At 41.3% G+C, this 26,800-nt stretch overlaps 1 protein-coding gene and 1 long non-coding RNA gene across 10 annotated transcripts in view; both read right to left on the bottom strand.

The window, feature by feature from the left end:
- The window catches only part of nhsb (Nance-Horan syndrome b (congenital cataracts and dental anomalies)), a 53,939-nt gene extending 40,899 nt beyond the window's left edge, over window positions 1-13,040 (bottom strand). For all 5 annotated transcript variants that reach the window (XM_085411668.1, XM_085411646.1, XM_085411657.1 and 2 more), the window contains exon 1: window positions 12,761-13,040. In XM_085411668.1, the coding sequence (XP_085267794.1) occupies window positions 12,761-13,040 (280 nt within the window). The remainder of the gene's footprint in view (window positions 1-12,760) is intronic.
- A 6,510-nt stretch (window positions 13,041-19,550) lies between these two features.
- LOC146678895 (uncharacterized) lies at window positions 19,551-24,710 on the bottom strand. 5 transcript variants are annotated; one of them, XR_014911527.1, is made up of 6 exons: window positions 23,868-24,710; window positions 22,360-23,260; window positions 20,803-20,959; window positions 20,442-20,550; window positions 20,215-20,336; window positions 19,551-20,072 (listed from the first exon to the last, which is right to left on the bottom strand). It is a non-coding gene; the product is annotated as an uncharacterized LOC146678895 (long non-coding RNA). The 5 variants fall into 5 exon arrangements; XR_014911529.1 differs by having other exon boundaries at window positions 20,803-23,260; window positions 23,868-24,035; window positions 24,474-24,710; XR_014911526.1 differs by having other exon boundaries at window positions 20,803-20,954; window positions 23,868-24,709.
- Window positions 24,711-26,800: the final 2,090 nt, after the last annotated feature.

Genomic DNA, 26,800 nt, shown 5'->3' with positions numbered 1-26,800 from the left:
ACACACACACACACACACACAGAGCAGAGAGTGATTGCTGACTATGTTGTTTTTTTGTTTGTTTGTTTTTTTGGTCCCCGGCCATCTTTCGAAGATTTTGGGTGAATGGTGATGATGATGGGGTCTCCAGACAGAGATGACAACAGGTCAGCACAGTTCAGTTTAGCATGTCACAGGAGGCTGGCACACATACACACATCAGGGACAGAGTTATGCATGGGCAGAGCTACTGGATACACACAGGCGAGTTTTTCTTGACTGAGCTGCAATGACATGAGATTGCTACAATTGCTGTCTGTTACACATGGGCTGTCTCTACGACAGCATTTGCCATCTATATACTTTATGACAAAATAATCATGCAAAGAGGTTCAGTTTAGCAGATTTTGCAACGTGGCACATCAGCTGTAATGCTCATCCATTAATGATGCTGTCATTACTACATTATTATACTAGTACTCAGTACTCGTGAGTACCGATCTTTAAAGTAATCCTTCATTTTCATATCAAACTGCTGTATAGTTTTGTGAATCCACCTTGCAGAGCGTGACGCTGCCATGCTGACCGCCTCTGTCGTAAATAGACTTTTAGATACAACACAATCAAAACAGCTGCCGTGGCAGCTTTTGCTATGGCAGGTCTCTGCTGGACAAATGTGGCTGCTATCATAATGAACTCACACACATAATGCAAAGCAATGAAAACAATGGCAGGTGCCAGCACGGTTAGAGCATAGTGCTAAAAGAATGAAGGAGAATGCAGTTTTATTATTTGGGTATACAGGGAGTGCAGAATTATTAGGCAAGTTGTATTTTTGAGGAATAATTTTATTATTGAACAACAACCATGTTCTCAATGAACCCAAAAAACTCATTAATATCAAAGCTGAATGTTTTTGGAAGTAGTTTTTAGTTTGTTTTTAGTTTTAGCTATTTTAGGGGGATATCTGTGTGTGCAGGTGACTATTACTGTGCATAATTATTAGGCAACTTAACAAAAAACAAATATATACCCATTTCAATTATGTATTTTTACCAGTGAAACCAATATAACATCTCCACATTCACAAATATACATTTCTGACATTCAAGAACAAAACAAAACAAAAACAAATCAGTGACCAATATAGCCACCTTTCTTTGCAAGGACACTCAAAAGCCTGCCATCCATGGATCCTGTCAGTGTTTTGATCTGTTCACCATCAACATTGCGTGCAGCAGCAACCACAGCCTCCCAGACACTGTTCAGAGAGGTGTACTGTTTTCCCTCCTTGTAAAGCTCACATTTGATGATGGACCACAGGTTCTCAATGGGGTTCAGATCAGGTGAACAAAGAGGCCATGTCATTAGTTTTTCTTCTTTTATACCCTTTCTTGCCAGCCACGCTGTGGAGTACTTGGACGCGTGTGATGGAGCATTGTCCTGCATGAAAATCATGTTTTTCTTGAAGGATGCAGACTTCTTCCTGTACCACTGCTTGAAGAAGGTGTCTTCCAGAAACTGGCAGTAGGACTGGGAGTTGAGCTTGACTCCATCCTCAACCCGAAAAGGCCCCACAAGCTCATCTTTGATGATACCAGCCCAAACCAGTACTCCACCTCCACCTTGCTGGCGTCTGAGTCGGACTGGAGCTCTCTGCCCTTTACCAATCCAGCCACGGGCCCATCCATCTGGCCCATCAAGACTCACTCTCATTTCATCAGTCCATAAAACCTTAGAAAAACCAGTCTTGAGATATTTCTTGGCCCAGTCTTGACGTTTCAGCTTGTGTGTCTTGTTCAGTGGTGGTCGTCTTTCAGCCTTTCTTACCTTGGCCATGTCTCTGAGTATTGCACACCTTGTGCTTTTGGGCACTCCAGTGATGTTGCAGCTCTGAAATATGGCCAAACTGGTGGCAAGTGACATCTTGGCAGCTGCACGCTTGACTTTTCTCAGTTCATGGGCAGTTATTTTGCGCCTTGGTTTTTCCACACGCTTCTTGCGACCCTGTTGACTATTTTGAATGAAACGCTTGATTGTTCGATGATCACGCTTCAGAAGCTTTGCAATTTTGAGACTGCTGCATCCCTCTGCAAGATATCTCACTATTTTTGACTTTTCTGAGCCTGTCAAGTCCTTCTTTTGACCCATTTTGCCAAAGGAAAGGAAGTTGCCTAATAATTATGCACACCTGATATAGGGTGTTGATGTCATTAGACCACACCCCTTCTCATTACAGAGATGCACATCACCTAATATGCTTAATTGGTAGTAGGCTTTCGAGCCTATACAGCTTGGAGTAAGACAACATGCATGAAGAGGATGATGTGGACAAAATACTCATTTGCCTAATAATTCTGCACTCCCTGTAATGATCGCTTTAACATTTTTTAAAAAAGAAAACAGTCCTTTGAGGTTTCAGTTGTCATTTGTTGAAGGAAACTGGTTAATCTGATCTGATTTAAATAATGCTGGGACAATATTAACAATTACTTTGACTGATAACTAATGGCATCAAGTTAGTATAGTGTCTGCTCACTTGTGGAAATAGTTCTATTTTCTGCAAAAAATATTTTAGCTTGGGTCACATTTTTACTCTACATTCTACCCTACAGTCCAATCTCTATGTGCAATATCTGTGAATAAGTCCATCCATCCTTCCATCTATCCATCCATCCATCCAACCATCCAACCCTAACCTATCCCAGTGAGAGGTGGGGTATATCCTAGACAGGTTGCTAGTCTGTTGCAGGGATAACACATGAAGATAAACAACCATTCATGTCCACATTCAGGCATAACTGTGATAACATGAATACGCCAGAGATCAGTGTGCACATGTGAAGAATCACCTTCATGAAGTCGGCATGCCAGGAATCCACTTGGCTGACTCCTGGGTTGTATAGACCTAGAAGTCCTACATACATGTTTTATCGCCGGCTGCAATGGCAGCAGAGCCACAGGCACTTAAAGCAGAATTTTAAATGATAACATGAGGGGAAGACGATGAGGCTTTCAGAGTTCAGCAGGTCAGGTGTGTATGTTATGCCAGTGTGTGTGCATGTGAGAGAGAGTGTGCATGTATTTTCATGTTTAATTGTGCTTATTTTTGTATGCAGCTGTATGTGCGTGTTTACCAGCTAGCATAGGAAGGCTGATCCAAAACTGTGACAGATGTCTGTGTGTGTTTGTGTGCTACTGTGCGCGAGGCAACGGAATCACTCCAGCCAAAATTAGCATAGAGGTAATTGGGCCACGAGAACAGAAAATGTGCAGTGGTGATTTTACTCTCCATGACATAAGAGACTCTGAGGAGTTGAATAAAATACATTGTGTTTGTATGTGTGTGTGTCTGTGTGTGCGTGTGTAAGTCGAGGACAGCCGGGCGCTCTGTTGTCTTGTGCAGATAGTAATAACAACACAGTATGGCGTCACATCCCTTTCTCGTGCTTTCCCCACATGTCGTGTCCACATGTTTCTGTGGCAACATAAGTGGACATATGCTGACCATATGCTTTGGTTTACTTGTTGTAGCTCGTGTGTATCTCTGACTCTCTTTCTTAGTTCTTCCTATCTCACTCACCTTTTATTCTCACGCACCATGTGTTTTTATACTACTCTGTATTTAATCATTAGTTAATATTAATCTCTGGCTCTCTTCCACAGCGTGTGTGTATCCTGTCTTCCTCCCCTCAGTCCCAAGAGGTCGTGGCTGATGGCCAGCTGGAGGATTCTTCCTGTCAAAACTGAATTTCTCTTTCCCACTGAGGTCAAAGCACTTGCTCATAGGTCACATAACTGTTGGGGTTTTCTGTAAGGTACTGTAAGGTCTTTATCTAACAGTATTAGTAATTTTATGAAATCCTCCCTCTCTGAAGCCTCCTTTTCACTTAAGATCTTTTATGTTTCTACCTGTCCTCGCACTGATGATTGAAATGAACGTGTCCATGTGTAAAAAAAATGAGCTTTCTGTAGGTTCTGTGTCACTAATTCACATTAAACGAGCACAGTGATTCTCGTTTAATGTGCATTAAACGAGAGGGATGAACTATTTTCATATGCATGCTCAAATGCAACTCTTAAACATTACAGAAGTAGGCCTGTTTGTTTCAGCTGAAGCTGCTTACCCAACACACATACAGATCATTGTCTTTCTGCTGCACTGATTGGATGCTCTCCCAGAATAATCTCTTTTGAATGCATATTGGCAATAATTGGTTTGACTGTGAAAATGACATTTTTTAATGTCACAATCTTAGTTTAAACAGTTAATGCTACACTACGCCTGCCCCATAAATAAACTCTGCTTCTAAGAACTTGAATTTTGTATGAAAAATATTTGGACCCTAGCAGGACTGGTTGGGGTAGAAGGCCGACACGCTAAAGCACACTTGTAGTGGATCTTGCAACATAGATGCAAACCAAGGAACAGGAAAACAATTTTCATTCAAGCAACTGGACAGCATCTTTAGTACCCTCTTCTTACAATGTGCCAGCTTCCAACTGTAGCTTATCTCTGACTTAACCACCATATGAATATGCTAAAAATTACGCTCATAAACATGCCGGCATTGTCAATACAAGCATACTTCCATAATAAAAGTGTGACTTTAATAACTTTACACCACTCATGTCTCCCATTTTTGTGGACACTCTTAATTAATACTATTAAGAATTTGTCATCATTTTCTTTGATTTCTCCTCATCTCTCCTTTTAGCTATCAAACTCTCTCCTCTCCTCTCCTCTCCTCTCCTCTCCTCTCCTCTCCGGCTTGTAAGTGTCTGCGTGAAAATCAAAGTGCATTAAACATTAAATATGCTGTCAAGAGGCAGAAGACTCTCCATGCTGCCGATGATGGTGAAAGTAGGGCAGTGAGGAAAGAGGTATAGATGGAGTGGAGAAAGCAAAGGAGAAGAAGGGGGATGAGAATGGATACAGACAAGAAAAGATGGAGGACAGAAAAAAAAGGAATGAGAGAGGCAAGGAGACAGTCTCTAAAAGCTTTGCACACAAATCATCACACATATTGAACTGGGAACATCTGAATTGATGCATCTGACTTGGGTTGTTTGTGGTAAGGTGTGAGGCAGACAAACGGTGCCTAGACGCAGAGTATTCTGATGTGCAATGCGTGTTTGAAACCAAATACCTGCACAGCTCCGAGAACCACACACTGAATGGATTAAGCCTGTAAACCAGTAGCACCCTATGACGTTGGTCAATATCTCTAAGTAGGTGATTTTCCATTGTAGGAATTCAGGCCACCGGACTTGTGGGGTGACGATAGCTTTAAGAAAGGTTTCAACCATGATGCATCTCAAAACAGTGCATGATTGTAACCATAGATCTGTTAGACCACAACAACATCAGCAAACAAGACAATGGAGCCAAGTTTTCAGTCATTGATGGCAGTTTTTATCATCTAGCTTCTGATAGATTGCTTGTTTTCAAAAATGGCACTTTTTCCAAGTTGAACCAATCAATGTTGAGCCCTGCTGAGAACTCATCCAATCGTACTAAGACATACCTCTCCTAGACTGGTTATGTTTTTCTCCACAGATAATAGTTCATTCTGCTAGTTTGTTTATGAGTTGGTTAATAATAAATACACATTCAAACCACTGAGAATTACTGTGTACTGCCAGGCTCTCAGTCTCTCTCTCTGTCAATCGCTCTCCTCAATTTATCTCAGACAAAGACATGCTGTTTGCTTCAGAAGCGATCCTAGTTTTAGTTGTTAGAACGACTAGCGACTTAAAATGTACGACACGCATTAAAGAGAAAGGGACTGACTCAGCTGAAAGGTTAAAGCAGGCCTCCCTCTCTGTCCTCTGTTACTATGCAGACTAGCGAGAGATAGAGCAGCCTCCCGCTGCCACAGGCCATACGCTCTGAAACTCAAAGTCAAATTTGCTTTAATGGCATACCACAAAGAAACTAGTGTTGCCAGAGCAGTACAATATATTTGCCACAGTCCCCACAGTCCAATATGTTCACATTAAAATCCCTTCCACCTTGTGTGTAAGTGTGTGTGTGTGTGTGTGTGTGTGTGTGTGTGTGTGTGTGTGTGTGTGTGTGTGTGTGTGTGTGTGTGTGTGTGTGTGTGTTCAGTGGAGAGTGTATGGTGTAGATTACTACTTAACAGAAGATCCTGAATCCAAACCAGTCAGGGTATGTGAGCCTTACAGAGGTGAACTGCACTTAACTGCAATTCTCACAGCATTATTTAATAAGTCTGGTCTGCCAGCATTCACACATTATTCCATTATTTACCCCGAATGCTTGTACTTGTATCAAATATGTAAATATTAATTTGGAATTTGTTATTTTTTTAAACAGATTTTGTTAAATAGTCCATTAACTGAAAATACTGTATAGATGTTGTCTGTTCTTAATATCACTTTTCTGACCAGTTATATTAGTTCTTAATAACTGATTAAGTCTGATGTTGTGTGCTGGGCAGGTGATTTACATTGACAGTATTAAAGAGTTTCAGTGCCTTTTGCTTCACCTGCTGTACTGTAAATGGGGCTAATCAGAGTAAGACTGTTGTACCATACAGAATTATTTAACAGCAATATCTGAAAAATTAGATACAAGAGGTCCGAAGCTGCTCAGCTGGCTGTGGAAGCTGTGAGAGATTTCACACGGATATATGAGTTATTTTTTTAATGTGAAAATTTGATTGGGGAAGCTTTGATGAGTGATAAACAATATACCTGAAGTACACTATCATTATGCTAGAAAGATAATACTGTCTCAGGGAGGATTCACACAAAAGCATTTTGGGCTTTGACTTTTTTTGCTTCTCATTCACTTTAAAAGGGGGGGGGGGGGGGGGGGGGTGTCTCACAATGCTGAAGTGAATTAAGGATCCGTCGCTTTGCTTGAAACTGTTGAAAACTGTTGAAGCACCATTGCAGGCATCAGCCAATCACATCTTGTTTATTGTGATATATATCCACAGAGAGCGTCATTGGTTGGCTGATAACACCGTTTGGCATCAAAATGTAGACGAAGGTGATCACTGAGGGAAATAATCAACCTGCTGTATATAGAGATGTCACCATAGCCAATGCTTACAGTACCGTTTAATAGAAAAATGCAACAGTAACTGTATTTTTTTATATCAGGCAGCATATGTATCAAGGCAGCAGTTCTTCCAGTACTAAAAGAGTGTTCTATCCTTACATACTGAAGAAGAAAAAGATTAAAGCCCACAAGTACCATAGAAAGTAGAAGACAACTACTGCAGAAAGGCAGAGTTAGATATGGGATATTCAATTCAATTCAATTCAATTTTATTTATATAGCGCCAAATCACAACAAAAGTCGCCTCAAGGCGCTTCATAGGTACAGAGAAAAACCCAACAATCATATGACCCCCTATGAGCAAGCACTTTGGCGACAGTGGGAAGGAAAAACTCCCTTTTAACAGGAAGAAACCTCCGGCAGAACCAGGCTCAGGGAGGGGCGGCCATCTGCTGCGACCGGTTGGGGTGAGAGAAGGAAGACAGGATAAAAGACATGCTGTGGAAGAGAGACAGAGGTTAATAACAGATATGATTCAATGCAGAGAGGTCTGTTAATACATAGTGAGTGAGAAAGGTGACTGGAAAGGAAAAACTCAATGCATCATGGGAATCCCCCGGCAGCCTACGTCTATTGCAGCATAACTAAGGGAGGATTCAGGGTCACCTGGTCCAGCCCTAACTATATGCTTTAGCAAAAAGGAAAGTTTTAAGCCTAATCTTAAAAGTAGAGATAGTGTCTGTCTCCTGAATCCAAACTGGAAGCTGGTTCCACAGAAGAGGGGCCTGAAAACTGAAGGCTCTCCCTCCCATTCTACTTTTAAATACTCTGGGAACAACAAGTAGGCCTGCAGAGTGAGAGCGAAGTGCTCTAATAGGGTAATATGGTACTACAAGGTCATTAAGATAAGATGGGGCCTGATTATTTAAGACCTTGTATGTGAGGAGCAGGATTTTGAATTCAATTCTGGATTTAACAGGAAACCAATGAAGGGAAGCCAAAACAGGAGAAATCTGCTCTCTCTTTCTAGTCCCTGTCAGGACTCTTGCTGCAGCATTTTGGATTAGCTGAAGGCTTTTCAGTGAGTTTTTTGGACATCCTGATAATAATGAATTACAGTAGTCCAGCCTGGAAGTAATAAATGCATGAACTAGTTTTTCAGCGTCACTCTGAGACAGGATATTTCTAATTTTAGAGATGTTGCACAAATGGAAGAACGCAGTCTTACATATTTGTTTAATATGTGCATTGAAGGACATGTCCTGGTCAAAAATGACTCCAAGGTTCCTCACAGCGTTACTGGAGGCCAAGGTAATGCCATCCAGAGTAAGAATCTGGATATGGAAGTGTGTTTTGCTTGGGGGGTTACCAAGGAATGATAACTGATTTGTAAAAGGCAATATACAAACAATGTGTTAGTGTTTTTTGGACTAAGACAGGCAATACTTCTTCAGCTACTCGACCAGTATATTTTTGATATTTCGATGACCCTTGTTGTATAATTACTATGCTATTGCTAACTGGTAATTAAAGGTAGTCTATATTCTGTCAACAGAATATAGTTGCTGAACGATCATGCCACTAAAGACCCTTACCCTGCCACCCCCCAAAAAGGTGTATTAAAAAAACGTGTGACAAGTGTAAGATGTATAGAATAAAAATGTATAGGAAAGGGGACTTAATTTATATTGGCTTCTCACATGACATCATGTGCACATTTTTCAAAAGCTGTCTGGCATATTAGATCAGATACAACCACTGATCATGGGGGCAAAATGGGGTTCCTGGAGGCTGCTGGCTGTCACTAGGTGAAATCAATTGCAAAGAGGGTGCTGCACCATGAATTGCCTTGTCCTTTGTAGCAGATTGCTGTAGTCACCTATAAATTCCTATGGAAGACACCAATTTGTCTGCAAACACTTAGTAACTACCAGCCAAAGATTATTAAAGCTTTAAAAAATGAGACACAACCCAGAAATAAGAGAATTTGCCTTCAAAGTAAAAGTTGTGTGTTAGCGCTGCAACCAGTGCGTTCCATCTCTTGTTTGTGTTGGAGTTTTCAGTTTCACTCAGACTTGGAAATTATCTGCCAAGTGATTGCAGTGTCTTCCATACAAACTACAAGTGACTACATCAATCTGCTACTGACGAAAGCAGTCACAAAGAGGTGTGTGTGTGTGTTTATTTGTTTGTATCTGAGTTTCACTGAGTATCACTGAGCCTTGGGCTGCCAGTGAGATACTTAAATCTGGCACCCTGAGTCCCAGGAAAGTACAGACAGCCGTTACTCCAATCTGACATCCTGATGGCCAACAGTAAAAATATCCCTCAGCCTTAAACCGTGTTCCCATATAAAGTGATATCCCTTTTGCTGCTGACATCTAGTTGCTACTGGATATTCCAGGCGTGGGTGCTTACGTAACCCTCTGGTATATTTCGCAGCCTGTCACATGTCAGTCAACAGTAGTTCTCACGCCTAGTTTTGCTCACCTCAAAGTTAAATAAGTGATAAGTGCCCATTTCCCATCACTAGCTATTGTTTGTCCTGTTATTGCTACAAATCCTCAAATTTCACAACAATCTGTTATCTCTGGTTGTCACATCTCCACTGATTTCCTCCTCTATGATATTCATACATTTGCCATGAGGTTCCCCTGCATGATTGGCTTATCCCTCAGTCCATATGTACAGAGAAGGAGTATCATAAGCGCATTATCAGAGCAGCGGGACTTTCAGTCCTCTATCAGTGCGGAAAAGCAGCACTGAGCTGTAGGTCACCTGCTTTTCGTTACGCATTATCAAACAAAAGAAAGTTGTACATTAACACCATGTGCTAGTGCCAACAGATGACAACAAGTACAGACTGTTTAATTATGTTTTGATCAGTGTCTCACACAACGCAGGTGGTCTGAACGCCGTCTGAAGACTGCCCACTGCTATGTTCAGGATCAATCCAAGTTAGCACCATATTGACTCCCTGGAATCTTGATACGCTCCACCATCAGGTGGGGAAACTGTTGTCAGCGACACTGAATCTCCGTCTGTGTTTAAACAGTGACTTTTACATCCTCGGGGTTATTGCTTCTGTTTATCAGCACACAGGAAGATAATAGCCCTTTTGATAGCTGAATAAAAATAGCAACATTTTTGGTGTTCATCCAATGAGCATTCACCAAAGAGAAGTCAGACTCTCCCTGCAACCAATCTGAAGTCAAAGAGCATTTTGTCAGTTGTCTTCAAAATGTGCCACATTAACTCTATCCCCACCACTCACAGGATATTCCAGCACTAAGTGTTTTTGCATTAAAAGACACCGTAAAAAGCAAAGTTTTCTTTCTGTATCCATATTAGAAGGTGCTTTCAGCTGCTCCCTTATTTCCCAAGGGTTAACCACAGCAAATGAGTCTGCACGTTTAATTTGGCGCATATTTTGCCCTTCCTGATCCATCCACCCATCCATCCATTCGCTTCCGCTTATCCTTTTCAGGGTCGCGGGGGGCGCTGGAGCCTATCCCAGCTGTCATAGGGCGAGAGGCAGGGTACACCCTGGACAGGTCGCCAGTCTGTCGCAGGGCCCCTTCCTGATCCAATCCTCCCATTTATCCAGGCTTAGGACCAGCACTAAGAGTAGCTTGACACCCAGAGGGTAGATTTGTGTCTCCTCCCAGTTCTGAACCGGGGGGAGTTTTCAGACCATGGAGCCACTTCTTTGCATACTCTCTCCATAACAAGAATATGATCATAAATGATGCCAGTGAAAGGTAAATTCAAAACAATACTCTTGTGGGAAATTAAATATCTAAGGATCAGAAAGGGGAAAATGTTTTATAGTGTATATAACTGGGCAAGATATCTTTAACATTTTAATTGTGTGATAGATTTGTAGGCATGTAACACTGTACGAAGGACAGTTAAAGAAAAAATAGAATACGGCATGGCATCATTCTCCTGTTTTGCCAAAGTTGTCCACATTGCACTGGAATTCTCAAACAACAACAATTCAAATGGGGAAGAGGAGCTCAAGTTATATTTTTATTATAGTGTATGCACATATGAGCAGCAATTTAGTTTTTTCTCTTGGACGCCTAAAATTGCAGCATGTAAAAAGTTGATGTCAACATCTCAGGTTGTCAGATTTAAAGAACATTAAAGGGCCAGAAAGGGTAAAACAGCATTTCACAATAGAGAATTTCTAGTTGACAGCATGAGTGCAAAGACTTTTCAAAACTCTGACGGTGGTGCATGTTTAAAAAACAACAACTTGTGTTTGATGTCTTGACTGGATAGGGGGATTTTAAAAAAAGCCCAATCCACTAAACAAATCAGTCTTCTGTGCCCAACAAGTATGTGACAGGTTTCTGGGTTTAGTGCTGCTTGTGTCAGGTCTGAAGAGTTTCCATTATGGAGAGATGAGTTTACTGTTTACTGCATGTGGCACAACTGAACATATTTTCTGTCTTGCTGAATGTGAGACAACCAACCCTTATTAACAAAAACAACACAGCAGAACAGATTCCCATGTAATACAGACATGGCCGCCGTACCACACGCTCAGAGATGTGTGTTGAGGGGGTTATATCTGAAGAGGGGTGCTTATGTTCCTAAAATCAGACCCCCACCCACCCCCAAGAAGCTCTTATTGTCCCCACACTATGATAACATGCAGCAGTGATGAGTCCCAGCGTACAGAACTGCCCTAAAATCTCTGAAACGAACCTCTAAAATCTCAAGACGTATACTGACGGCACTGCAGAGAACATAAATAATATGTAGCTGCTGCACAGAACGCTCTGTTACAGTCAATTGCAGGCTCTCTCATCGCTGCCAATCAGGCGGGTTTTCTTTCTGTTTTCTGTTTTTTTTTTCTTGTGAGATCCGCGGGAGCTGGAAATGAATGCGACGCCTAAACATATAGGCGCGATCGCTCCACATTTACCCTGCAACATGGACATCTGGATTCATTATTGATGCTGTGTTGGTGCTGCTGCATGTGGAAAGGGTGGGTTTGGCGCACGGGGAGTCGTCTACGAAAAACCCATCTCTCTCTCTTTCTAACACACACACACAGATAGAAAAGCACAGACAAACACACACGTATCCCCCCCCCCCCCCCCCTTTTTTTTTTTAACAGATACTCGAACTTTAACTTCATGCAGACTGGCCTGTTCACACCCTCTCTAAGAGAAGGAGGCCTTGTTGGGGGACCGGGAAACACGGCCTGAACATGCTTCAGGTGTGCGCTTCCCGCAGTAGCGAGACTGCGATACTGAGCCAATGCAGCGGCAACACACGCCCCTCCGCTCCGCTTCTCGCTGCCTGCTTGTCAACAGACACACACACAGATTCCCCTCCACGTCGAAGGACACACACACACACACACACACACACATACGCGCGCATCCGAGTCTCCAACGCCACATAAATGTGCAGTCAACACATCTTGCGTTGTGAAACATGCATCTGGATGGGCAAATGTGCAAACGCACTCGTGTGACACATTTCAATGAAGGTGGGGGTGCGAGCGCGGCCGAGTCTACGACGGGCGCGCGTGCAGCTGTGTTAAAAAATTTATATATATATATTTATTTTTATTTATTTTTATTTTTTTGAGGAAGGGACACTAAGAAGCATTAGGGGGCACATGAGGGATGTTAATGTATGGAAACCAAAGCCAAAACGCTCAGGTTTAAATCATGGAGCGATTTCTCCCCATAATATGGGGGTATGCACATGTGTTCGTCTACTTACGCACAGCCTCCTTTTTGGGGTCTAGGGCACTGGCAGTCTGCTGTATCTGGCCTATTTTATTCTGAAGGACCCAGACCCGTTGGTTGGTGCTAATGATGTCGTTTTCCAGCTCCTGAAATAAGGAGCAGGCGTGCCGGGCCAGGTCGGAGAGCTGTCGCAAGGTCCGGGAAAGAACCACATTACTGATGGCACACAGGTCCTCGAAAAGCAGACCATCATCATTGGGGATCGGGTGTCTGCACAGAAGCTGCGGCTCCACAATCCTTTTGGCGAATGGCATTTTGCACGCCAAAGATGATAAGGGTTGTAAGCCAAGCGTAAAATCCCGCTGCCTAGAAGTAAAAGGTAAAAGGGTAAAACGGACAACATCCAAATATATAAATCCACGAGAAGCCCGATGAGGTTCAGGCCGTCTGCGCGTTATCCCCGGGCGTCAATCCAAAGTTCCCAGATTCTCCTTGAGATCCTCCATCCTGCTGCTGGTTTCTGGGGATCATTCACACTCCCGCTCACACACGCACACACATGCACACACATGCAGGACACAGCTAAGCCCAGGTCAGTGGTGTGAGGATGCGTGTTGAGTCTGCGATCATGGGTTGCCTCCGTCCAGCGTCAAATCAGCCAGAGCGAAAAGGAAATGCCGCTGAAAGGTTTCAAAATAAGAATCTGGGACAACGACGGTAATAGAAAATCACTGAAGAGGTGTCGTCAAAATTGATGGTAATTACACAGGATACAGAGGTGGATACGACAAAAAGTGAAAACATGTCTTGCAAAGCCCTGTATTTAAATACACAAAGGTTACTTCATAACCGATCGCCGCGTTTGGAGCTTTTATTTTTTAGGCCTTCCCTTGTTTTTCCGCCCATATTGCGGTAATTCTTCTGGTATTTGATGCAACCTGGCTCCGTGGCCTGAAGTATGTGCAGGCAGAGAAGATGAGGGAGAAGACTGAGGTAAAACCCGGAGATACAGATATGAGTAGATGGGGAATGGTCGTGACAGTCGTGCCTGTCAGCAGACACTGAAAGAGGATAATTCTGAAAAATATTAATGTCTTACTTGGCCTAAATGCAGGTGATCAGGTAAGTCTGGGGAAAACAGATCGTTTTCAGCATCCAAAACTTCTTGAAGGGGATGTTCGGAGCTGGGGACACAAGTTGATATAATTTCTAAACTCATTTTAATTAATAGAATTTCCGGTGTACTGACACAATTCTAATTATTCATGAAAACAGCTTTTTCTAATTTTATGAGAACATCTTACAAACTTAAATAACTAATTAAGTATCTATACTGTACTGAGCAAACAGTTTCATTTACATACAGTGTCATTAAACGGGCCAAAAGCAATTCAATAAGGAGAGATCACTTGGAAGAATTGAACTCGATTTATTGAGATAGAGAAATTAATGTATTTGGCAATTAGACTCAGATGACCCATCATGGCAGAGAAGAATCTCAGTGGTGATAGGATTTAGGATCTGACACTGGAGGTGGTGGTAAAATTGAAGCTTGGATGGAGCTCCTCTGACTGAGGTGTGTTCAGCACTTTAGCTGCGTTTGATTTTTAACACAATGTTTCTCACAACTCTCTAAACCCCAAATATAGCTGGAATATAATTGTCTCTTGGTGCCATTAGGTAGTGAACTCCAGCTCACACTGGGGCAGTTGGCAGCTGAGTGTGGAGCGGCTGGGGGGAGAATTAGCACCAGTTCTGAGGCTCTGCCACGTTTGCCTGTGGCCACTGGTGTTAGATGTTGGCAGAAAGAATAAGATTGTGGATGCAAGCTGCGGAAATGAGCTTCCTGTTTGTGAAGAGGCGCTAGAGCTGCTATTCCTGCGGAGCCGGCAGACGTGGTGCATGCGCCTCTGAATTGAGGTGTTTTGGGATATCCTATCACAAGAAGACCTCTGTGCAGAGGTTATACCTCTCAGCTAGTGTGGGACCAGCTTTGTGTCCCCCCAGAATAGCCAAAGGAGGTGGGTGCACCTAGAGAGGTCTGGGTGTCTCTTTGTACACTGCTAGCTTGTGTCTTAAATTAGTATCAAACTATATTTCCCATTAAACAAAGAACATGGTGTTTTGTTATGTCATTGTAATCTGGAGTTGTTGTTAAGTTACAGTTAAGCTTTGTTTTTCTGATACCCGCCCCCCAAGAAAAAAATGCATGCAAAGACTGAAAACCACAATTATAGATGATGTGGACATAGTAGGTAATGAATATAAACTCACAAACTACAAAATTAAATTGTGTGACCATGTTTGCAATGCACACGTCACTGCACAGTATCTTCTCATGATGCACTGAGGCTCCAAATTCATAAACTGTTAACCCTGTACACCTCACCAAAAAGTTTAACTACAGCAGATCCTCTGTCAACCTATTTCTTTTTCCTTTTTTCTTTTTTTGCTGAATTTCTGTTTCCAGGATGCTAAGCCTGCCCGTTGTCTGTTTCATTCACAGTGATTAGCCTATAGCCTCTAGGCTCAGTCTGTATATGGACGTGTGCAGTAAACTTGCTGTTGCTGCAAATTTGAGGCAGTGCAGATTAACAGGAACCTGTCACGGGCCTCTCTCTCCGAACTGCCAAGAAGACAAGAATGCTACAATTGTTCCCTATACAGTTATGCATTATATCCTTTATTATCATTTATAATGAGACAGGATTTGTCATGGCGACCAATTCAATCAATTAGACATTTGAGAAGTATTAAGACAGGGATATGTGTGAGCAACACGTTCTCACTCCCAACTTGTCAAATGTGTGACGCATGGTCAGGCTCCCTCTGCTTCACTTATCGACGCGCAGGGTCCTCTCATTGAATACTATAGAGCTCCCTTAACGTTGCTTATTGACGACAAGAGATTGCCGCGGAAGAGCCTGTTGTCTGTATATTTATATATTTCCGAAATCACATTGTAGTGACGTATACTGAACACAATAAATTATATAATGTAAACGACTACCTGAAAAACAGGTAGAACGATACTTTTGTATCGTTTATTGCATTTATGGAGGGAGTGATGTATGCTGGGTAATGGCACAGCTAGCTACTGGGTGACTTTATTCACCCGCTTCAGCTGTTATCAGTCCATACAATGGGCGTTATTAGCACAAATCAGTCCCATAGATTTGGGCCATCTCCTGCTAGATTGTTCAGAAGGTTGTTCTCATCCATCCAGATGGAGGATCACTAACAGGAGCGTGGGAAGACTCCGGAATCCACTCTGGCTGGAATCCGGTGGATACAGCAGTGTGTACAGGTAAGACCATTTAAACGGACAGCATTTATAGAATGACTATTAAAAGTCAGCGAGTGTCAGTAATGTTAATGTGGTTATGTTAGTAATACACCGAGTGCTAATATAACAGCTTTAAGATGCATTTGTAGATATTATTACGTGTTTTACCGTCTTTATGGTGCTAGCTTAAAGTTACGGTGTAAACGTTAGCTTATATTGTAGTAAAGCTGTTACTGTTTAAACGATGTTAGCACAGAAATATTAGCTTCTGTCAAGACTGATGAAGTTACTAGTTAATAAAGTTTTCAGTAAAGTGTTTAATCGCAGCCACAGACTGACAGCAAATATCTCGATTAGCTTCAGTGCATCTGTAATAAATATGTGCAAGTTTCAGTGCTTCGTTTAAACTGTATGATACTTATACTGACCCAGGGTCAGTGTAAAATACAATTCTAGCTGTGTGAACAAAGCCTGGCTCCTTTAATCCTGCATGACAAACCTCAGAATGCAGGTTATTATTACTCTTTCCTGCTGTCACACCTGAGAGTCAGCTAGAAACTTACAGTGACGTGGACATCATGCAAAGACTGCCAGACTCTGTAATACTGCAAATGATCAGTGACTCATGTTATCACTAAACTTTAAACGGTACCTCTGTGTGCTGAACATCTAGGATTGAGTCAGGCTGCATTGACTGTGGGACTTTAATGTGTTAAAAGCAGGTTGAAGACGGCTCAGAAACATTTGAAGATTAAAATTTAGCATTATGGCTGCTGGTGGTTTGTAAAGCCTCTACTCAGCTGTATTTTTGTTACTAATTTATGTTTGTTATTGTTTAACAGATTTCAGAAGAGCAAATATGCTTAATAGTTTAACTAGATTTCATTTGTCAGTGTGGGACTGCTGAGTCACCTGAAGAACTCATTTCATTCATTCTCCACATGATGTTCATTTACAGAAATGTTTCACAGGAACTGATTCCTCCCAAATGGTGAACTAGTGTGTTTCCATAGATTACCTCTGTATGAATGTACTTCTTAAATGAAGGCAAGTGTTTATCCTTTTTTGTTCCTCAGGTACAGTACATGATATCAAGGGCAGGCGGTCAACACTGGGGGAAGACAAGAAGCAGAAGTACTTCCAAAGAGGGAGCTGCAGTGAGGACACAGCCAGGTCACTGAGGTCAGAGGTCAGAATCTGAAACAGCTCAGGTTTATATTTTAGGTGTTATAAAAAATCAAAATGTATTTATAAAGAAACCTTTAAATAATAGTCATAATTATGATTATTATAAGAAATATCAAACATGTAAGTGGATTTTCTGTTACACATATTGTCTTAGCCCTGCAATAAACTGGCAGCCTGTCTTTGTCCTGTATCAGCTGGGATAGGCTTCATCCTCCCGCAACCCTGAATTGGATACATTGTATTCCAATTATGTAATCTGATCATTTACAAACTCAAGGTATCTAATCAAAATGTAAGTAATAATTATAAAATGGGAAAGCAGAAATAAGTGTGACATAAATGTAAATGTGTGAGCTGACATAGAGGACAGCTACATGTTGTCTGAAAAACCTTTTGTAAGAGCCAAAGTCAATGTTTATGTTTTTCCTTTTTGTTTTGGTGGCACAGGTGTATAGCTTTACCTGCATCTCAGGTGATGGTATGTGGGTGTGGTCACAGTCTATTTACCTGATGTCGGTGTTCGCAGCAGGTGTGTTGGGTGAGTGGTTTGTGGGCAAACTTTTCTGTTGAGCGTCCTTTTTTGGCACACCAGTTAATCCATGCGCTAGTTGTAAATTGATTGAAAGCGCAAATGTTTGTTTTTGTTTTGTTCTTAAAATAAATGCGCAAAGTACAAGTACGACCCATTATGGATTATTGGAGGCGCGTCACATGGACACAACCAACTCAGCCGGCCGCGGCTTTATTTACGGACGAAAGTCGCAACACCTTTGTTGTCAAGTTTGCAGGTATATCAGCACGAGACAGTCTTACATAGAAGAGACTGTTAAAGTCTCTAACTCAATGAAGCATTATTGGTCCCGTCTGTTTGGATAAATATAGTAAGTTGATGTATGTCCATTTATTGACACATTTTCTTAAGTGCTTATCCAGTTCAGGATCACAGTGGAGCTGCAGCTGGATGTGTTCACTAAATAAACCTTACAAAAGTTAACAATAAACCTGCATCTATGTACGTTGTTGTCCACAGGATGAGAAAATCAAACTGGAAGACGGTGGAACATGTTAATAAATGTTTGTGTGTTTATGCCTGTGATAAAAAATAGAAAGCTCTGTCTCTCTTTATTCTGAGATTTAACTAATTCAAAAGATATTGCAATATTTATTTATCCAAAACAAAACAAGTTCACTCTAAATTGATGTTGTACAGTAAAAAAATGTTCTTGTGTTTTCCATGAAGTGTATGTAAATATCTGGTTTCAACTGTGAATATACTGCTGTGTATTGAAGTTCCTCTTGTTTTGCATAGAAATATACTGAACAACATACAAAGCATAATATATAAAATACTACCTGAGTTTTTTCTTTGAAAGCCCCTTATGTCCATTCTTGTATATCAGTGCATTACTGAAACCGGTTTATTTAGCCGTGGAGGGCAACAACTGAAAATATGAAATAAACACACATGTAAGCTAAGACTCTCTAAAGAAACAGCATTGTTGTTGTTCGGCTTTTCATTTCGCCATTTGTTGCTCGGTTTCTGGAGTCTCCTGGTCCTGTCAGTATTAGTAGGATGCATCTGCTGTGTCTTCTCGTGGATGCTCACCTACCTTGACTCGTTCCAGCCTGGTATGGATTTCCCAACACTGCGGACAGTGGCCCACGTCAGAGACGTTTAATATTGATTACATATGTCTGAATTGCTAACCCTAGCTCAGACCACAATGCCCTGGACTGTCAGTATTATTACATGCTGTGAACATAAGTAGCTTTGATCACAGTTTATGTTGTAAAAGAGAAGGAATATTGGAAAGAAAGATCAACATTGTGATATTATTTCTTCCAAACTGACCAGAAACATGCTTGTCAGACTCTCACAGCAAAGGATCAGACTCACTGTGCATGACAGCTCAGGCCAATGATGTCTGTTAGATTGTCAGTTTAGTGTGCTTCTGTACAGTTAGGGTCACCGTCTCTATTTCAGAATAATTAATATGCGGAAAACACCAAAAGTTGATTGTCTTCCAATATTCTAGCATAATTAAAAAACTTTGACAGTACATATTATTAGTCCTAATGCCAGTATGATTCTTCATAACTCCTGCTTTGAAATACTGAACTTTAAAATTTACCTGATGAAAGATCATTTACAGTGGCACTCTGTCAGGATAATTCTGACTGTAAGATCACTGTATTAATCTGAATCCTTCTGAAATGTGCTGTGAATGAATGCTGATGCAACTCACTGTGGGAAAGCTGTTAATAAAATGAATCTGTGACACATGCAACACATTCACAGAGGAAGAGGACACAAAGGGAGGACACCCAGAGGCTGTGTTGAAGTCAGAAATCCAAATCTTTAGTCAAAAAACAGGCGGCGGTAACAAACAGGAAGACAAGCAGTCCATCAAACAGTCTACAGGGTCAAACATACAGAGAATTCAAACAGCAGTTTATTCACTGAATTATCATCAATTGCAAAAGAGAAAAACGACGATTTCTAAGGATTATTTTCTTAAATGCAGTTAGAGTGTGGCTGGTAAAGATGGAAACATACAGAATGTAAACTGTGTGAGTTTGGTGAACTTTGTTAGTAACAAATGAGGTTTTAAAAACAAAACAAAAAACAGACAAAACACAGAAAGAGGCTCTCAGTATTCATTAATAATTAGAAAGAAAAATTCTGGTCGTGGATTTTTACAGTCTTAGTTCCGCTCGCTGTCATCATTATAATCATGATCAATGGCGAGGTCCTGAGGTGGGTGGGGCTGTCTCTGGTGATGTCACCATGAAGGAACAGCATCTGGCACGTGTTGCTGAAACATCCCAGTACACTGGTGTAGTTTCCTCTCCAGCTGTTTGACATGTGACACTTGAACATTAAGGAGAAGGAGAAGAAACAGTGTTAGGTCAGGTGACCACATGGTTTCTAAAGTAACTGACAGGAAGTAACCAGGCCGTTAGAAATGGATGGCATGTGTTTAGAGTTACTGGAGTTGGGTAACTCTACTTACCAAAAGCAGAAGCACACAGATGAAGGATCAGATGCTGCATGTTGCAGGAACATGCTCATGTGTGGTGATCATTCAGTGCTGTTCCGGCAGGTTAGACAGTCCAAGACTGATATCCTGCCCATCTGAGAGTTTGAAAACACACATGCAAAGATTTATTTTGTATTACAGTCAAAGTTGGATGTTCATTTTTGTCCTTTAAAAATGTTTGTGTATTTGAAAGCACTAACATTTAAGGATGACTTGGATCGTCTCCATTAAAGGGGAGACAAGTGTATCCACTGATCTACGTCACTTAAACTGGATGATGACTCCTCTCTCCCTCACTCAGAAACACTCCTAATATAACCAAGCAAATAAATAATATTGAAGATTTACTTTCATCATTACAAAAACGGCAAAAACATCTCCCTTTGATTCTATTTCTCCATTCCTGCTGAACATCAGGCAACAAATATCTCAATAAATCACAGTAAAATGTAAAGCACATGTTTTCTCTGCTTTGTCTAACCTCTGCAGAGCCTCTGTCAAGAAAAACATAACTGTAAGCATAAAACAAATATACATTTCATAACACGTCACTGGACAAACCTCGGTCAGTTGATTTCCTCTGTGCAGTGCAGACGAACATCAGTCAGCAAGTCAAGGTGGTGAGATGGACTTGTGTCCTTTGTGACTCTGCTGGTTCTTCTGAGGAAACACCACCGTCTCTCCACACTGTCACCATCTGTGAGCACAAACTGCTGCTCTGCCAGCATGTAGGAAATCAGATATCACACACACAGGGGTGAAGAAACATTCAACTTTGGATACTTTAGATCTAAACAGATCAAAGTAGCTCTTAGTTTCAGCAATCAGTGAGCAGACAAACAATGATACCATACTGTTTCTGTATGAATACAATATGGTATTTTCTTTTTTATTATTATTATTATTATTATTATTATTATCTCTTTTATTGGGACAGCTGTTGAACATAACAGTAGTATGCCTTTTTACACTTTCTTTGCTGTCACATTTTAACTTATAATTGAAAAATAAAGAAGACAGAAAAAGAAAAGAAAAACAAAAAAACAAAAAACCAAACTAGGGTTAGGAGGCAGCAGGGCAGGTAGGTTTACGTAGTACTCAGGGTTGTAACATCATATACAAAAATCACACCTCATATGCTTAACATAGTCTGTCCATTTAGACCATATTCCATAGAAGGTATCCCTCTGAAGTTTAAGAGAAAATGACACTTTTTCCATCGTATAGATCTCTTGTACAGAATGTATCCAGTCTTCTATCGTTGGTGGTTCAGGCTTAAGCTATCTTCTCGTAAGAGGCTTTTTTCTTGCGGCCAGAAGGATATACAGGAGTCTTCTGTCGTTGGAATTCAGTTTATCCACTGGTACATTGCACAAAAATATGGTTTCAAAAGTTGAAGGAAAAACAAATGAAAAAACATTTTGTAAATGATTTTGGATTAGAGACCAATAACTTTACAGTCCCAAAAGATGTGGAAATGGTTAGCTCCGTCTCCCCCACATCTTCAACATTTATCACCAATTCCTCAATATCTTTGTTGAGCAAGGATAATGAAAAATCTCAATGCTTTTCCAGCAAAATTCACACCAAACATTAGACCCAGTGGGAGCCCACTGTATCTTGCATGCGTGAGCCCAACACTTCTCTGTAATTGACAAATTACCCTCCTTTTCCCACTTCGCTTTAATATACAGAGTGCTGTCGTTTTTACACCGCAGGATGCTGTTATGTAATTTAGAAATAATATTACTTTGCGCTTCAGATTTGGTTAGTAATAAGAATGCCACAATATGGTATTTTCAATACAGGTGTCAAATTAATTTATTAAAACTAATACAAATACATGTATATTTTTTTTGATAAGTTAGTTTGCTAAATTATAAGAATAAATTTTTATTTTTTTTCCCCATTTAACAATTGCAACTGAAAGAAATTAAATATTGAACAAAAATATATTGTCACATTCTGAGCATGCTCAGCATGCTGACAGACTTGAAGTTGCTACAGATTTTAAGAAGTGATAATTATAGGGAAGAAACTTCTCTTTTTCATCCGTTTAATCAAACATTTGATGCCTCAGCTGTCTCAGTCCTATAGCGTTCTGCAACTACAACTAACCTGAAGCTTGGATTTGGCTGCAGGTGCCCCTGTACATCCTTCTCAACATGTGGGTACCATTTAATCAGACTTCTTCCTGAGCTTTGCTTCATCAAAGGTGACCAAAGGTGGCATCCCGTGTCACAGTCTTATCATCATCCAGAAGAAACATTTGAAGAAACATCATGGAGAAGAAACATTTACACGCCTCCTGGTTTTGTTTTCTGATCCTGCAAAAAAAAACTGAGGACAACAAAGCCCAGAGAACACGAGATACACAATATCCAACATTCAGACTCAACAGCCTCCATAAATGAAGAGCACCAGGTTGGTTCAGTTATAGTAGATAATAATGGATTGGATTTATATAGCGCTTTTCAAGGCACCCAAAGCGCTTTACAATGCCACTATTCATTCACTCTCACATTCACACACTGGTGGAGGCAGCTACGGTAGATATAAGCATACTTCACATTACTGGGTATGAATAATAACGAGGAGGCAAACTTTGGAGATGCAGAGCACGATGTCCCATCATCAGACTGTTTAAAAAAAAAAAAAAAAAAAACAACATATCCACCAGGCTTCTTTGTTGCCAAAACTGATGATTCTCCTATCAGGGATCAGTAGCGTGTATTAACCTGTGCTATAAGCAGCAGTCACTGAAATATTACTGTTTCCGATAAGAAATCTAGGACATAAAAGCCAGGGTGGGAGGGATCTCTACAAACTGACTTACCTCTGCAAGTGTGAAGCTCAACAAAAATCTGACTCTCCAGTCACAGACAAACAAAAAAACTCCAGCTGGGAGATAGAAAACGCTGTCTGGGTCTTGCTGGATGTTGCTGGTCAGAGTCCACACATTAGCAGAGCGCTTCTTGGTCCCACTGACCCATGTGGACAGCGACTGTGGAGAACTGTTCTGGAAAACAGAAAAGAGAATTAAAATAACAAAAAGCCAAACAGGATTTCCACAAAGACTCTCTTGGAATCAGCAATCAAAAAAAAAAAAAATCACTGGTTCATATTTCAATTAAATATGAACAGGTTCCTTAAATGTACGCAGTTCAGATCTGATTTAATTTAATTTCCTTCACACAGCACATTTGTCCAGGCTGACAGGTAAACATAGAATTAATCTCAGGTAACATGACTCATAGTAGAGATTCAGTAAGAAAGATTGCTAGCTCTACAGGGAGTGCAGAATTATTAGGCAAGTTGTATTTTTGAGGAATAATGTTATTATTGAACAACAACCATGTTCTCAATGAACCCAAAAAACTCATTAATATCAAAGCTGAATGTTTTTGGAAGTAGTTTTTAGTTTTAGCTATTTTAGGGGGATATCTGTGTGTGCAGGTGACTATTACTGTGCATAATTATTAGGCAACTTAACAAAAAACAAATATATACCCATTTCAATTATTTCTTTTTACCAGTGAAACCAATATAACATCTCCACATTCACAAATATATATTTCTGACATTCAAAAACAAAACAAAAACAAATCAGCGACCAATATAGCCACCTTTCTTTGCAAGGACACTCAAAAGCCTGCCATCCATGGATTCTGTCAGTGTTTTGATCTGTTCACCATCAACATTGCGTGCAGCAGCAACCACAGCCTCCCAGACACTGTTCAGAGAGGTGTACTTGTAGCCGCTAAGACTGGTGGACTTAATCTTCACCACCACGTCTGTATACATACAAGCAGAAAAAGGGGAGTGGGTGGGTCAGCGCTCAGGGCACAGAACTTAGCTGGCTTCAAACACACCATTCATTTTCCATACAAAAACACAGCCACAGTCACAAATACAAGCTAAAATCCCCGTATACAATAAAAATAGTGTTTGCAACCCGCTAAAAACCCTGCCGGCAGAAATAACTATTCACTATTAAAACAAGACTAAAACATGTTTTCCATATGCTAAAATTACCCTCCCACAGTCCCATAATCCCACAGTCCAGCCACAAATGGGCGAGGACAGGAGAGGAACTTCTCTTCCGGGATGGGGAAACTCGCCAGCAACAGACCAGGGAGGAGGCTCCTATCGCAGACCTGTCTCCTCCGGACAGCGCGTCGCCGCACAGTCCCGCCCCACTCCACACCTGAACACGGCCTCCCTCGTCTCACCGTCAGATGCAGGCAGAAGGGCATCCCTGCCCTGTTGTGCATTGCGGCCATCGCCACCCACTGTTGCCGTTCCTGCCGTTAGGACTGGATCGCCGAACGACTCGGGGCGCCCCACAGTCAGGCAGCAGTTCGTTCCACACACGTGCGGGCTTGCACGCGTTCCTTTCTCTCCTGCTCACCCTTCGTGCGTCGCTTCTTTCTTCTTTTGTCTCTGCGCTCACCATCCCCTTTAACAGGTCAACCTGGCGGCTGATAGGCCACCTTGGGGAACGCCCCCACCTCACAGGTGCCTACAATTGTCTGTTTAGTCCACAGTGGGTTAAAGGAACATGGTACAACATTAACACAAATATAAATATGAGGATAAAACCATGCAGTATAAATATCAATAAACAGACATGCAATATAAATATCACAATAAAATCATGCAAATAAAAACACTATGTACCAACACACAGATTAATTAAACAAAAACACAAATTTCCGCTGTGTGACATACTGTTTTCCCTCCTTGTAAATCTCACATTTGATGATGGACCACAGGTTCTCAATGGGGTTCAGGTGAACAAGGTGGCCATGTCATTAGTTTTTCTTCTTTTATACCCTTTCTTGCCAGCCATGCTGTGGAGTACTTGGACGCGTGTGATGGAGCATTGTCCTGCATGAAAATCATGTTTTTCTTGAAGGATGCAGACTTCTTCCTGTACCACTGCTTGAAGAAGGTGTCTTCCAGAAACTGGCAGTAGGACTGGGAGTTGAGCTTGACTCCATCCTCAACCCGAAAAGGCCCCACAAGCTCATCTTTGATGATACCAGCCCAAACCAGTACTCCACCTCCACCTTGCTGGCGTCTGAGTCGGACTGGAGCTCTCTGCCCTTTACCAATCCAGCCACGGGCCCATCCATCTGGCCCATCAAGACTCACTCTCATTTCATCAGTCCATAAAACCTTAGAAAAACCAGTCTTGAGATATTTCTTGGCCCAGTCTTGACGTTTCAGCTTGTGTGTCTTGTTCAGTGGTGGTCGTCTTTCAGCCTTTCTTACCTTGGCCATGTCTCTGAGTATTGCACACCTTGTGCTTTTGGGCACTCCAGTGATGTTGCAGCTCTGAAATATGGCCAAACTGGTGGCAAGTGGCATCTTGGCAGCTGCACGCTTGACTTTTCTCAGTTCATGGGCAGTTATTTTGCGCCTTGGTTTTTCCACACGCTTCTTGCGACCCTGTTGACTATTTTGAATGAAACGATTGATTGTTCGATGATCACGCTTCAGAAGCTTTGCAATTTTGAGACTGCTGCATCCCTCTGCAAGATATCTCACTATTTTTGACTTTTCTGAGCCTGTCAAGTCCTTCTTTTGACCCATTTTGCCAAAGGAAAGGAAGTTGCCTAATAATTATGCACACCTGATATAGGGTGTTGATGTCATTAGACCACACCCCTTCTCATTACAGAGATGCACATCACCTAATATGCTTAATTGGTAGTAGGCTTTCGAGCCTATACAGCTTGGAGTAAGACAACATGCATGAAGAGGATGATGTGGACAAAATACTCATTTGCCTAATAATTCTGCACTCCCTGTAATATTATTACCACACAATCCAAGGACACACCAACAGCTCAGATTTGTAGAACTATTTAAACAAATGTCTTCTGAATATTCAATTCATGTTCACAGTGGGAGGGTGGGGGGTGTCGTGGAATTTTTAAAATAAAGTCTGCAACACAGAAAGAGCTGTGATCAAGCTATTTATTACTGCGCCAACACACATCAAACATCACAGTTCAGTCATGTCAGCGCTGCCACAGAAGTTGTGCTCCTACTCCTTTATGCATTCCAAGGAAGAGGGAGGAAGTTACAAACTGATCCTACCACACTTCACGTGTCTCGCTATGAAACCTAACAGATCAATGGTCATGCTGTTTTGTGCCCTTGGCCTTATCAGCACCTGTAAAAGGAGTTGTTTTCTCAAACTGCTGACGCTGAAGTAAGTTCATTAGAAACTTTCACTGAACAGTCTATAACAGTGTCACAACTAAGCATATGCATAAGCACTTAAATACTTTAAATGAGAATAACAGAAAATTTCTTTTACAGAGGCTAGAGCCTGTCCCAGTAGTCATAGGTAGAGCACACCTGGACAGGTCACCAGTCTGTCAGAGGACTAACACAGAGACAGACATCAGAGTAACAAATCTATTTAAAATTAATGTAAGTTTGCTGCAGCTGTATGTATGAACATGTGTTTCTGTGCTCACAGTCCACCTCTCAGGAACCTGCAGTTCATTTTTAGTCTACTTTAAACAGACCTCACAAAAGGCTG

This window comes from Rhamphochromis longiceps, linkage group LG1, assembly GCF_057381845.1.
Source record: "Rhamphochromis longiceps isolate RC_006_pf linkage group LG1, R_longiceps_female_GT1.1, whole genome shotgun sequence".
NCBI lineage: Eukaryota > Metazoa > Chordata > Actinopteri > Cichliformes > Cichlidae > Rhamphochromis > Rhamphochromis longiceps.
This window is presented reverse-complemented; position numbering and strand designations above follow the sequence as displayed.